The sequence below is a fragment of the Lepidochelys kempii genome, chromosome 20 (assembly GCF_965140265.1).
Source record: "Lepidochelys kempii isolate rLepKem1 chromosome 20, rLepKem1.hap2, whole genome shotgun sequence".
In the NCBI taxonomy this organism is placed as follows: domain Eukaryota; kingdom Metazoa; phylum Chordata; order Testudines; family Cheloniidae; genus Lepidochelys; species Lepidochelys kempii.
The window spans coordinates 8,596,202-8,610,239 of NC_133275.1; the positions used below are offsets into that span (position 1 = coordinate 8,596,202).

The 14,038-nt window shown below is 47.3% G+C and overlaps 1 protein-coding gene across 17 annotated transcripts in view; it reads left to right on the plus strand.

The window, feature by feature from the left end:
• The window catches only part of BRD4 (bromodomain containing 4), a 228,353-nt gene that overhangs the window by 79,135 nt on the left and 135,180 nt on the right, over window positions 1-14,038 (plus strand). For all 17 annotated transcript variants that reach the window (XM_073319258.1, XM_073319263.1, XM_073319261.1 and 14 more), the window contains one exon: window positions 12,153-12,247. Coding sequence is in view for 1 of the 17 variants with exons in the window: in XM_073319270.1 (XP_073175371.1) it covers window positions 12,153-12,247 (95 nt within the window). In the remaining 16 variants the exon portion in view is untranslated. The remainder of the gene's footprint in view (window positions 1-12,152; window positions 12,248-14,038) is intronic.

Sequence of the window (14,038 nt, forward strand, 5' to 3'; positions counted from 1 at the left end):
ATCAATCTCTGTTTAGGATTCTCCTACTTTTCTATATATGAACCCCCTTTCCTCATCATTTCTTGAGAGCAATCCTGGATTACACTCCCTTCCCCCTATGGTCTATAGAAATCTACAAATCATGACTGGTGTGGAGAAAGTAAATAAGGAATTATTTATTCCTTCTCATAACACAAGAACTAGGGGGTCACCAAATGAAATTAACAGGCAGCAGGTTTAAAACAAACAAAAGGAAGTATTTTTTTCACACAACACAGTCAACCTGTGGAGCTCCTTGCCAGAGGATGTTGTGAAGGCCAAGACTATAACAGTGTTCAAAAAATAACTAGATAAGTTCAGGGAGGGTAGGTCCATCAATCGCTATTAACCAGGATGGGCAGTGATGGTGTCTCTAACCTCTGGCTTTTGAGAGAGCAGCCCTGTGGGAGGCCTGGCCCCAAGGTCAGTGGTCTGGTGTCCTTGCCCCATTTCTGTGTGGGGAGGCCCAGCAGGTCTACTACGATATGGCTGCAGAGACTGTGGCAGATTATCCGCAGCTGAAGGCAGAGATCCTGGCCAGATCTGGAGTAACGATGGCGTTGCGAGCCCAGAAGTTCCATGAGTTGTGGTATATGGAGGACAGGGCACCCCGATCGCAGTTGTTTGACCTGATCCACCTGACCTGGAAATGGCTGTGCCCTGAGGCCCTCAGCTCTGAGAAAATGATGGAGCTCCTGGTACTGGACCGGTATATGAGGGGGCTACCACCAGGCCTCCGGGCTTGGATTGGCCAGAATGACCCTTCCACCTATGATGAGTTGGTCTCCCTCGTGGAAAGACAGCTGGCAGCCCGCGAACTGTTCCAGACCCCAGAGGGTGAGACACGGCAAACCAGGAAGCCAGTCCCAAACCCAAGGTCCCGGACTGTCGAGAACTCCAGGAGAACCATAACTGGGAGGAAAGACACCGAGGAATGGCCCAAGGCCAAGAAGGGACCTGGGGGTTTGGGAAGCGAGTGGTCAGGGGGGCGGCCAAATAGCCCCAGGCAGAGGGCGGCAACCGGGGTAAGGGGTCAGTGTTACGAGTGTGGGGAATTGGGGCATGTAGAAGCCCAATGCCCCAACAGGGAAGAGCCTATGCAGTGCAGTCTGGGGGATCATGGGGAGCAATGTGGCCTAATCGGCCTGGTAGGGGTCGCAGTGACCCCTCACGGTATATGAGGTCGGTAAAAATGAATGGTATTGAGACCATAGCATTAGTGGATTCCGGGAGTGGTGTCGTGCTGGTCTCGGGGAAGTTGGTGGGGCAAGACCAACTAACCCAGGCCAAAAACACAGGAGTAACATGCGTTCATGGCACCGTAAGTTTCTACCCCACAATCCCCGTACAGATTGAGATCCAGGGGAAGACTACCAGGGTGACTGCAGGGGTGGTCCCCAGGCTCCCCTACCTGGTCTTAATTGGTAGGGACTTCCCAGGGTTTGAGAGCTTACTCCACCCAGTAGAGCCAGGGGAGGGTAGCAACCCCCGGGCTGAGACGGAGGCACCTACAGATAGCCTCACCCCAGTTTTTTCCAGTTTTGCCCCAGAGTTATTTTCATCCCGTGGGAAGCCCTGAAAGTCTAGGTGGGAGCAGAGGGCAGATAAAGGATTAGGGACTAGGATTCTAGCAGAGAACCAGAAAGCCTCTCTTGTTGGTAGGTGAACCCGTTCAGGAGGCCAGGAGACAATTCAGGCGAGTGAGGACTCTGAGGCGGTTCCTCGCCCAAGTAGGGGCAACCCAGGAGGCAGAGTAGAAACAGGTCCCCTGGAATTAGGTCAGATTGGTACCGCACGTGAGAATTTCGTGCAAGACCAAGCCAATGACCCGTTACATGCAAATGTGAGGGAAGAGGTAGTGGAAGTAAATGGTGTACTTGTGGAGGGAAAAACCAAAGGCTCAAGGCCATATGTGTTCAAACACGATCTGTTGTACCAGATAGCGCAAATATGAGGGGAAGAAGTAATAGAGCCGCTCTTAATCCCACGGGGAGACACAAGGGCAGTACTAGAGTTAGCTCACAGTCATCTATTTGGGGGACATGTAGGAGTAGACCGGACTCTATCCAGTGTCTTACGAAGGTTTTACTGGCCAGGAATACACCCGGAGGTCCAACGCTATTGTGCCTCCTGCCCAGAATGCCAATTGCATAGCCCCCGACCTCATTTGCGGGTCCCATTAGTACCTTTGCCTATTATTGAAGTCCCTTTTGAGAGGATAGCCATGGACATAGTGGGCCTGATAGAAAGATCAGCACGGGGCCACCAAAATGTACTAGTCATCCTTGACTACTCCACACGGTATCTAGAAGCCATTCCTTTAAGAACCCCACATCCAAGGCAATAGCAAAAGAACTACTCCAGGTTTTTGCGAGAGTGGGCATCCCTAAGGAGATCCTGACTGACCAAGGGACCCCATTTATGTTGAAATTAATGGAGGACTTGTGTACCCTGCTCCGCATCCAGGCCTTATGGACCTCAGTCTACCATCCACAAACAGATGGCCTGGTCGAGTGGTTTAACCGTAGTCTTAAAAGTATGATCCAGAAGGTGGTAGCACAGGACGAAAAGACTGGGATACTCTTCTACCGTATCTAATGTTCGCAATACGGGAAGTCCCCTAGGCGTTCATTGGTTTCTCTCCCTTTGAGCTACTATACGGACGCCACCCACGCGGAATATTAGATATTGCCAAGGAGGATTGGGAAGAACAGCCCAACCCAGGAAAGAATGTCATTGAGCACGTGACACAGATGAGAGAGCGAATAGCCTGAGTAACCTCCATAGTATGAGAACATTTGGAAAAAGCACAAGGACTTATTAGAACAGCCGGGCGAAAGTACGGAGATTTCAGCCGGGAGAACGGGTGATGGTGCTATTGCTGACAGCAGAAAGCAAACTCCTGGCCAGCTGGCATGGGCCGTATGAGATAGTGGAAGCCATTGGGGAGGTGAACTATAAGGTCAGACAACCAGACCGTCGAAGGTCAGAGCAGATCTACCACGTCAATTTAATGAAGCCCTGGGGTGACCTAAAGACGTGCCTGATCATTCAGGGAGCTCCACCCCAGACAGACGACCCACAGGGACAGGTGAGGATATTCCCCGAATTAACCCCTGGACAACGAACAGAGGTCATTGATATGATCCAACAAACCAAGACTTATTCTGTATGCAGCCGGGCCATACGACACTGGTCCAACATCATATCGTCACGAGTAAGGGTGACTATAAGACCGTACCGAATACCGGAAGCTAAAAGGGAAGAAATTAGGACAGAAGTGAAGAAGATGCTGGAACTCGGGGTTATTGAAGAATCCCACAGCCAGTGGTCCAGCCCCATCGTTCTAGTCCCAAAGCCTGACTGCACCCCGAGGTTTTGCAATGACTTGCGGAAGTTGAATGAAGTATCTCAATTCGATGCCTATCTGATACCATGCATCGACGAGCTAGTTGATCAGTTAGGCAAGGCCCGATACCTAACTACCCTGGATCTGATCAAAGGATATTGGCAAATTCCCCTGGCCAAGGATGCCAAGGAGAAGACTGCCTTCTCTACACCCGATGGCCTGTTCCAATACACTGTCCTCTCTTTCAGACTCCATGGGGCCCCTGCAACTTTCTAGTGACTTATGGACCAATTGCTGCAACCCCATGCCAAGTATGCCACCGCCTATTTAGATGACATAGTCATCCATAGCCCTGACTGGGAAACGCACCTCGGAAAAGTAGAAGTGGTGCTAGACACCCTTTGGAAGGCCGGCCTCACTGCCAACCCTCCCAAGTGCGTGGTGGGGCTAGCTGAGGCCAGATACCTTGGGTATGTAGTAGGGAGAGATTTGGTGAAACCCCAATGCAACAAAGTGGAGGCAATACAGGGTTGGCCTCAACCGGTCCGCAAAAAGCCGGTCAGATCATTTCTAGGGATAGTAGGGTATTATTGGAGATTCATCCCTCATTTTGCCATAAGAGCAGGGCTGTTGATGGACCTGATAAAAGCTCGGGGCCCCGAGATAGTTAAGTGGACCGATGCGGCAGAAAGAGCTTTGCAGATTTAAGGACAGCCCTTTGCTGTCATCCAGTACTTATAGCCCCAGACTTCGAGAAGGAATTCGTCCTACAAACAGATGCCTCGGAGGTAGGGCTAGGAAGCTATCCTTTCACTGATGGTAGGGGAGGAGGAACACCCGATCTTGTACCTCAGCCGGAAACTCCTCCCTAGAGAACAAAAATACGCCGTTGTTGAAAAAGAATGTCTGGCAGTAAAATGGTCCATGGAGACTCTCCGCTACTACCTACTGGGGCGGCAGTTTACCCTCATAACAGACCACGCCCCACTCCAGTGGATGCACAGAAACAAGGAGAAGAATGCGAGAGTGACTAGATGGTTCCTATCCCTGCAACCCTTCCATTTCCGGGTACAGCATAGGGCCGGAACCCAACACGGCAACGCTGGTGGCCTGTTACAACAGCACTGCCTCTTGTCCCAAGTAGCCCAACCCCATGGTGTTGAGCAGGGGCAGGATATGTGATACAGCATGGCCAGAGGGCAGCAGGAGAGTGATAGAGGGAAGATATGTAAGCTCCAGGATGATGAGCCTTCTTCACTGTAGAGGGAAGAGAGGTTGCTATAGATTAATTAGAGCACCTGAAGCCAGTCACCTGATTTCCCCCCCCCCCCCCCCCGCTTCAATCAGACATGGGGAGGAGTTGAAGCAGAGTGGTTTGGTATTGGAGCAGAGAGCCATTTGGAGGAGAGCAGTTTGGAGAAGTGCTGTGGTGGGCCAGAAGACCAAGACCCTAGGTAAAGGGAAACCCGGCTTGTGCAGAGCAGAGGGACTCCACAGACACAAGGGGTTGGGAGAAACCTGGCCCAAATAGAGAGAGGGAAGGAAGCCCCACAAGTTGAAGGGCCGGAGAGGGAAGTAGCCCAGGGAAAGGAATCGCTAGTTCAAGTGGTTTGCCGCTATCCCTAGGACCCCTGGGCTGGGACCTGGAGTAGAGGGCGGGCCCAGGTCCCTCCCTCTTCACTCCCCTTCTCTGGGATACTAGTGGGACAGTTGATACCCCAGATCAGGGGTGAAAAACAGCTTTCTGAACCTCTCCCCCCACAAGAAGAGAGAGCGCGGGACCCATCATCGTAGTGCCGGCAATTTGTCACACGGTCTATTATCTTTGTAATTTCATGAAGAGAATGAACACAAGTTAGGAATTAAAACATGTAAAGTCATGGGCTGATTTAGTTGGGGATTGGCCCTGCTTTGAGCAGGGGGTTGGACTAGATGACCTCCTGAGGTCCCTTCCAACCCTGATATTCTATGATTCTATGTCCTCCATCAGCTGGAAATGGTATTGATATCGACAACTGTGAAACCCTGGTGGAAAAAAGAAATTGTGCAGGCCACTTGCATACAACTGTCAACAATGAAGGATATCACAGACCTGGACAGACTCCTTAATTTAATGTTATGGTCAACTTTTGCCAGCCAGTATACAAGACATTCTTACGAAAAATACATCCTGGAAGACAATTTTATTGAGGGAAGTTACTACCCCATTTTAGAGTCACTGGCCATCCTACTTATGTTTACAACTTGCATATCAACTTCCCCGTCCCAAGACATACAAAAAAATTATTAAAAACATTGCTATTTAATAGATGTCAGAGGAAAGCATAACAGGACCTGCAGCATCGTTCATGGTGCTTTTCAGTTGTCTGATGAAGCAGAGATTCCCAAAACAAAAATTACTTTCTACCAGCAGTTACATGCTCCATTCCAATATATTATGGCAAGGTGAACTTCACAATCCAACTCCTGGATTGGAGTATGAATATCCTTTCAGATTGTCTCTTCTAAAAAGTCCATCCTTCATTTGCAACTGAACTCTCAAAGGAAGAAAGTCTTGGAAGTTAGAACCAGGCCATCTTTAAATAGGAACAAATGGAGATAAGAAGGTTCCAAAGATGCTGGTATGTGATTTTAATTCACATTTCAGTCAAAACTGGGAAGCTGTATTCACTAGATTAAACTAAGCCAAAGTGTCCTTTTCCTGGACTCTTTCACTATTCTAAGAAGTAACTTAATTATCTTAACCTCTTCCCAAAGCAAAAAGACATAACTGGCCAAACATTCATAGGCAACTAGTGTCCCGAGAAAAAAAGGTTTCTTTTCCAGTTACTTGGCATTAGTCAGACTGCTCAGTTGAGGGCTGCATTAGCAATTTACAAAACTTTCAAGGACCAACTAATTTGCATCTTCAATACGGAAGTTTGGCTTATACAACTACAGGTCCCAGTATGCAATGGATTCATCTTGATCCCTTCACAGAAGCTTCATCTATGAAGCTCATATCTAAGTGTAAAGACAAATGAACAAGGCAATTTCACATAAATGACTGGAACCTGTCAGGCATGTGAGGATTCCTTAAAGGTGAACAAAGAATTTTGCCTCCTAAGGAAAATTTGTGGCTATTGGGGCAGGTCCTGGACGATTGGAAAAAGGCAAATATAATGCCCATATTTAAAAAAAGGGAAAAAAGAGAACCTGGGGAACTACAGACTCGTCAGCCTCACTTCAGTCCCCGGCAAACTCATGGAGCAGGTCCTCAAGGAATCCATTTTGAAGTACTTGGAGAGGAAGTTGATCAGAACATTCACGAAGGGCAAGTTATGCCTCATCAACCTGATTGCCTTCCAGAATGAGATAACTGGCTCTGTGGATATGGGGAAAGCAGTGGATGTGATCTATCTTGACTTTAGCAAAGCTTTTGATACAGTCTCCCACAGTATTCTTGCCAGCAAGTTAAAAAAAAGTATGGATGAATGGTCTAAGGTGGATAGAAAGCTGGCTAGATCGTCAGGTTCAACATGTAGTGATCAACGGCTCGATGTCTAGTTGGCAGCTGGTATCAAACTGAGTGCCCCAGGGGGGTTGGGCCTGGGGCCGGTTTTGTTCAATATCTTTATTAATGGTCTGGATGATGGAATTAATTGCACCCTCAGCAAATTCGCAGATGACACTAAGCTGGGGGGAGGGGTAGATATGATGGAGGGTAGGGATAGGGTCCAGAGTGACCTAGACAAATTGGAGGCTTGGGCCAAAAGAAATCTGATGTGGTTCAACAAACACAAGTGCAGAGTTCTGCACTTAGGAAGGGAGAATCCCCTGCACCGCTACAGGCTGGGGACCGACTGTCTAAGTAGGAGTTCTGCAGAAAAGGACCTGGATTACAGTGGACGAGAAGCTGGATATGATTCAGCAGTGTGCCCTTGTTGCCAAGAAGGCCAATGGCATATTGGGCTGTATTAGGAGGAGCATTGCCAGCAGATCGAGGGAAGTGATTATTCCCCTCTATTTGGCACCGGTGAGGCCACACCTGGAGTATTGTGTCCAGTTTTGGTCCCTGCACTACTGAAGGGATGTGGAGAAATTGGAGAGAGTCCAGCAGACGGCAACGAAAATGGTTAGGGGGCTGGGTCACATGACTTAAAAGGAGATGCTGAGGGAACTTGGGTTATTTAGTCTGCAGAAGAGAAGAGTGAGCAGCCCTCAATTACCTGAAGGGGGGGGTTACAAAGAGGATGGAGCTATGCTGTTCTCAGTTTTGGTAGGTGACAAAACAAGAAGCAGTGGATTCACATTGCAGTGGGGGTGGCCTAGGTTGGATATTAGGAAACACTGTTTCGCGAGCATGGTGAAGCACTGGAATGGGCTCCCTAGGGAGGTGGTGGAATCTCCATCCTTAGAGGGTTTTTAAGGTCTGGCTTGACAAAGCCTTGGCTGGGATGATTTAGTTCAGTGGTTCTCAAACTTTTGTACTGGTAACCCCTTTCACATAGTAAACCTCTGAGTGCGACCCCCCCCAATAAATTAAAAATACTTTAATACTATTATAAATGCTGGAGGCAAAGCGGGGCTTGGAGTGGAGGCTGACAGCTCACAACTCCCCCATGTAATAGCCTCGCGACCCCCTGTGGGGTCCCGACCCCCATTTTGAGAACCCCTGATTTAGTTGTTGTTCGTCCTGCTTTGATATTCTATGATTCTAAGTTCAGAGTTCTGCTCTACAAAAAAATCTAGTAAATCCAGCAGCTCTGTTCCCTCCCTCTCAATACACCTTCTGCAAACAAATTGGCAGTGCCCAGGTCGCTCTTCTCTGTGCCATGGTTTCTCCTCTACCAGGTGAAATTCAGTGTTGATAAATGCAAAGTAATGCACATTGGAAAACATAATTCCAACTATACATATAAAAAATGATGTGGTCTAAATTAGCTGTTACCACTCAAGAAAGAGCTCTTGGAGTCAGGTGGATAGTTCTCTGAAAACATCCACTCAGTGTGCAGCGGCAGTCAAAAAAGCGAACAGAATGTTGGTAATCATAAAGAAAGGGACAGAGAAGACTCTGTATAAATCAATGGTATGCCCACATCTTGAATACTGTGTGCAGATACGGTCACTTCATCTCAAAAAAGATATATTGGAAATGGAAAAAGGTTCAGAAAAGGGCAACAGAAATGGTTAGGGATATGGAACGGCTGCCATATAAGGATAGATTAATTAGACTAGGACTTTTCAGTTTAGAAAAGAGATGACTAAAGGGGGGATATGATAGAGGTCTGTAAAATCATGACTGGTGAGGAGAAAGTAAATAAGGAAGTGTTTACTCCTCATAACACAGGAACTAAGGGTCACCAAATGAAATTAATAGGCAGCAGGTTTAAAACAAATACATCTTTATTTTTTCACACAACACACAGTCAACCTGTGGAACTCCTTGCCAGAGGATGTTGTGAAGGCCAAGACTATAACAGGGTTCAAAAAGAACTAGCTAAATTCATGGAGGATAGGTCCATCAATGGCTATTCACCAGGATGGGCAAGGGTGGTGTCCCTAGTCTCTGTATGCCAGAAGCTGGGAGTGGGTGACAAGGGATGGATCACTTGATGAGTACCTGTTCTGTTCATTCCCTCTGGGGCACCTGGCATTGGACACTGTCTGAATACAGGATAGTGGGCTAGATGGACCTTTGAACTGACCTAGTTTGGCCGTTCTTATATTCCCTCATAACTAGCTTTCCTTCTCTGAATTCCTCACTGGTCTGTGTTATGCCAATGGTAACTCAGAATGCCTTGTACTGAAACCACAGGAAGACTTAGAATGATGTATTCTGGAATATCCTCTGCTACCACCGTGTTCTCTACTTAAATACCCAACAGCACTAATTGCCTTAATCTATTTAAAGTGCACATTACTCAGGGAATTCTACACCACTGCGCAATGCAGAATTTTGCAGAAATTAATGTTTTGTGCAGAATTTCCTTTTTCCTCACACAGAATGGGCTGCAGAGATGTTGGCTGCCACTGTGGGGCCACTGGACCAGGCAGAGCGCAGTTTGCAAACAGAAGATGGGGGGGTGGGAATTGGAGGGTTCCCGGCAGTTGCAGTTCCCAGCATGCCCTGAAGAAAGGAGGCTGCGGTGTGCAGGAAACTTTGTGGCTTCCCAGGACCCAGCATCAGGCTCTTTCTCCCTCTGAATCCCTGGGGTCTAGGGGGGGAGGGTCTGAGTGTGCCTGGGCTGTGGGGTGGGGACAGAGTGTCTGGGCTGGAGGGAGCCTGTAGCTGGCCTCTGGGGGGTAGGGATGTGAGTGGGGTGGGGAATTGGGGGGGAGGAGGGCCATGGCTGGGCTCATGGGGAGGGGGCAGAGAAATAGGGACTAGGTTGTCATAGGGGTTTCTTTAACTCTCTACTCCTGGGGGAATTTTTGTGTGCTCCTATATTGTTACAGATATACTTGCTGACAGGTATTCTAAAATTGCCAACATAATTGAAACTGGCATGATTCTATAGTGTTATTTTGACCAATAAAATTTGCAGGATTTTAAAATATTGTGCACACAATGTTTAATTTATTGGTATAGAATTCCCCTAGGAGTAACACATTGCCTTTATCCCCCAAAGTTCTTACATCTTACTGCTCTTCGGGTAGTGGCATTTACTGAAGTAGAGCAGAGAGAAGATGGGTTGGGAAGCAGTGAAGCCAGGAAGATACAATACGGTTATAAACTAAAGCCTTGTTTTCACTAGCCCCCCCCAAGTGGTTTTTACTATGTGTTAACTAACAATTTTAAAATATGAATTTGGCAAGACAGTTTTTACAGGCGTTAACTGGTCAAGATAAACCCTGTGCTCCCTCTACTGTTTTCTTCAACCAGTTAAGGATTAAAAACACAAAGGGCCTTTTCCACACTAGGATTTTACAACATGTGAATTAACACATAATAAACATCAACACATATAGTACTGCAGCTGCACTTCTGTAGCGCTTTAGTGGAGACGCTACTATGCCAATAGGCGAGCGTCTCTTGTCGTCGTAATTAATCCACCTCCCTAAGGGTTGGTAGCTGTGTGTTTTGGAGAAGCTCTCCCATCAACATATCTCCACGAGGGGCTAGGTTGGTATGACTACATTGCTCAAGGGTGTGGATTTTTCACACCCCTGAGCGACACAGTTATACCAATAAAAGTTTGTAATGTAGATCTATCCATAGTAAAAACTTTTTTAGTGTGGACACACCAAAACTGTTGTTTGATCACTGCGCTATAATGTGTTTGCATACGTTAAGAGCTCAGTGCAACATTATCTTCATACATCAGTGAGTTAATTCACTTAGTCAGAATTTAAGGCCAGAACACCATCTACCATATCTAGTCTGACTTCCTGTATATCATGGGCCACCAGCATCATCTAGCTTTCCACACATTAAGCGCAACAACTGAAATTAGACCAAAGTATTACAACCTTCAGGAAACTTAACTACTGTGTGCCACAGGCAGAGAATAAAAAGGACTGGGGTGTACCTATTGGTGAGGCCCCCTGCATGGGCAAGGAATAAATTAAGTGATATATACACAGAATCTCAGCAAGTGACTTGCACTCCACGCTGCAGAGGAAAGCAAAAAAGCCCAAGGTTACTGTCAGTCTGACCTGGGAGGAAATTCCTTTCCAACTCCACATACAGTGATCAGTTAGACCTTGAACATGTAAGCAAGAACTAGCAGCCAAGCATATATATGAGAGAGACAGTGAGAATTCTCAGTTATATCTCAGAGCACCAATCCACTTCATCCTGCATCCCATATCCAGCTGTGGCCATCTCTGACGCTTCAGAAGGAGACAAAACACACCAAGAATACATTATGATGGGGGGGGGAGAGAGAAGAATCGGATTTTACGAATATAAGACAAACTAGAAGGGATCCAAGGGCTGCAAAGCCCTGTCCCCATCACCACTATCAACCCCATCATACAAGCCCATTCAAATATGTCAGTCTCTCTCAAAACTAAGTTATTTGAACGGACAACTACTGGGGGTCTGTTACAGAACTTCACTAATGGTTTGAAACCATCTAATTTCCATCCTACATTTTTTCATGGCCAGATTCATATCCATTTGTTCTTATGCCACCATTGTCCTTTAGCTTAAATAACTATCTACCCTCCCTGGTGTAGCCGCTTAATGTACTCATAGGACAACAATCATATCCCCTCTTTTTCTTTGTTTTGCTGGGCTAAACAAGCTAAGCTCTTTGAGACTTGGTTTATAGTAGCAACTTACGTCAGTATAACTACATTGCTCAGGGATGTGGAAAATCCACCCCCCTGAGTGACACAGTTATACCGACCTAACTCCCAGTGTAGACAATGGTATGGCAACAGGAAGGCTCTTCCGGTCAACATAGCTACTGCCCCTAGGGGAGTGGATTACCTACATTAGTGGTTCTCAACCAGGGGTACATGTACACCTGGAAGGAGGCAGAGGTCTTCCAGGGGATACATCAACTCATCTAGATATTTGCCTAGGTTGCAACAGGCTACATAAAAAGCAGTAGCAAAGTCAGTACACACTAAAATTTCATACATACGACGACTCGTTTATACTGCTCTATATATTATACGCTGAAATAAGTACAATATTTATATTCCAACTGGTTTATTTTATAATTGTCTTTTTAAGTACAGTTTTAAATATACCTCTGAAGCACATGGCACAGGTCCTGGGATGGAGTAACTTAATTTGTCTTGGGATCTTTACTATTAGACCTAATGTAATATACACCTTTTTTTCTTACAGATCTTTCTTTCAATAATAAAAGCTGCAGAAATGAAGGTGAGAGGGTAAGAACTGTGAAGAAAAACAGAACACATAAGGGTCATCTCTGCTTCAAGGTAACTATCATCATAAATTTTACACCTTGTGAGCCAGGCCATAATATTCAGAATGACATGACTTCTAGGCTGGATTTTTTTTCAGTTGTGTTTAGGGTATACAGCATGTCTGCAGGACCTTATGGAGGGTCTTGACTCAAACCTTGAGGTTATGGCGCAGCAGACTTTTTTTGTGGTGATGATGGGAAATTAAACCAGTTATAGCAATCTTATTTTAATGCAGTTGTGTGTATAAATCTGAGCTTGTCATATCCTCTAAGGTCTGGTCTACACTTGACTTTTAAATCGACATACCTACAGTACTCAGGAATGTGAAAAATTAACCAGTGGAAGAATTCTTCTGTTGACCAAGCTATTGTCGCTTGGGGAAGTGGATTGCCTCCATCAATGGGAAAAACCCCTTCTGTTGATGTGGGACGCACTATACACTGCGGTGCTGTGGCTGCGCAATGGTGTTGTGCCACTGTAACACCTGTAGCGTGGACATGGCCTCAATAACCTTGTGTTCTTCTTCGAGTGCTTGCTCATGTCGATGTGTGAACGCTGTGTGCACAGTCGCTGGAAGGTTTTTCCCCTGTTGGTATCCATCTGGTCAGCTTAGGCACCCCCTGGAGTCACACCTTCATGGCACTGCAAAAGGGCCCTGCCGACCCACCACCTCTCCTTCTTACCGACAGTGACAGTCGTTGGAGCTTTCTCTTTTCTTTCATTTTCAAACTATCCCCTATTGTACTTGTAGTTCCTACCTATAAATAGTTTCAGTAGTTATTAATAGTTCGTAGTGTCGTGTTTTAACCCCCTCCCCTTGTTAGCCAGGATTCTCTTCCCAGTTCCCTTCCCCTGCCTGGGGCTAGGGCGTGTCTCAGTCCCAGGGGTTTAAGCTATATGGGGTCTGCCAAAAGCTGATGTCAAAGGGCGACCCGCACATGTCCTGCTTAAAGTGCCTGGGGAATCCCACCAGACTGAGAGGTGCAAGATTCCGCCCTGGCACTAAGAAGGAAAGGGACCACAAGCTAAAACTGTTGCTGATGGAGGCAGCCCTGGGGCCACAGACTGAGTCGAGCCTATGGTCCTGGCACTGGGTACTTAGGCATCAATGCGTAGCACACCGGCTTCAATCAGGGAGGTTGCGGCACCGAGGAAGGACTCTGGGGTCAAAGACCCTTGGCATCATTACTCCCCGGCACCAAAGACTTCCTCGTGTGTGAAGACCTGGCACTGCTTGCAGTCGCCAGTGCCTCACAAAAAGCACAGGAAGAAGGACAGGGTGCTCGCCCGCTCAAATAACTGAGTGTGAGCCAGCTAGCGGAGCGCGACCATGCTGAGCCACTCTGTCTCATCCGTGTCTGAGGTGATACCTTTGACTCGGGGCCCTCAGAGGGGTCCGTCGAGTCTGGTGCCAGTGGAAGAGGGTGAAGTGGAGGATTTAGATCTCCCCTCCACGCCAAAGACCTTTGAGGCAGCCAGGGACCTCATAGCCCTAATGGGCCAAAACTCTCCCAACCAATGCGAGAGGTCATCGGTCCCAAAGCCTCCGGCACCGCAAAGACCTCTGGTGCCATCCTGGGGCAAGCCACTGATGATGCGACCGACCCTGCTTGCCCTCAGCCTGGCAACGTCAGGCACTGTTCCACCATGGTCTCCGAACTCTTGACTCCTCAGAGTTAGAGATGGAGTTCTATGTATCTAGAAGGAGCCAGCACTGAGTAGAGCAGCATCCTTAGGGGTCGGAAGTGGGACAATCCTTTCCACTCGTGCCATGGCCAGCACAGTGGAAGATGCCAGCGCAGT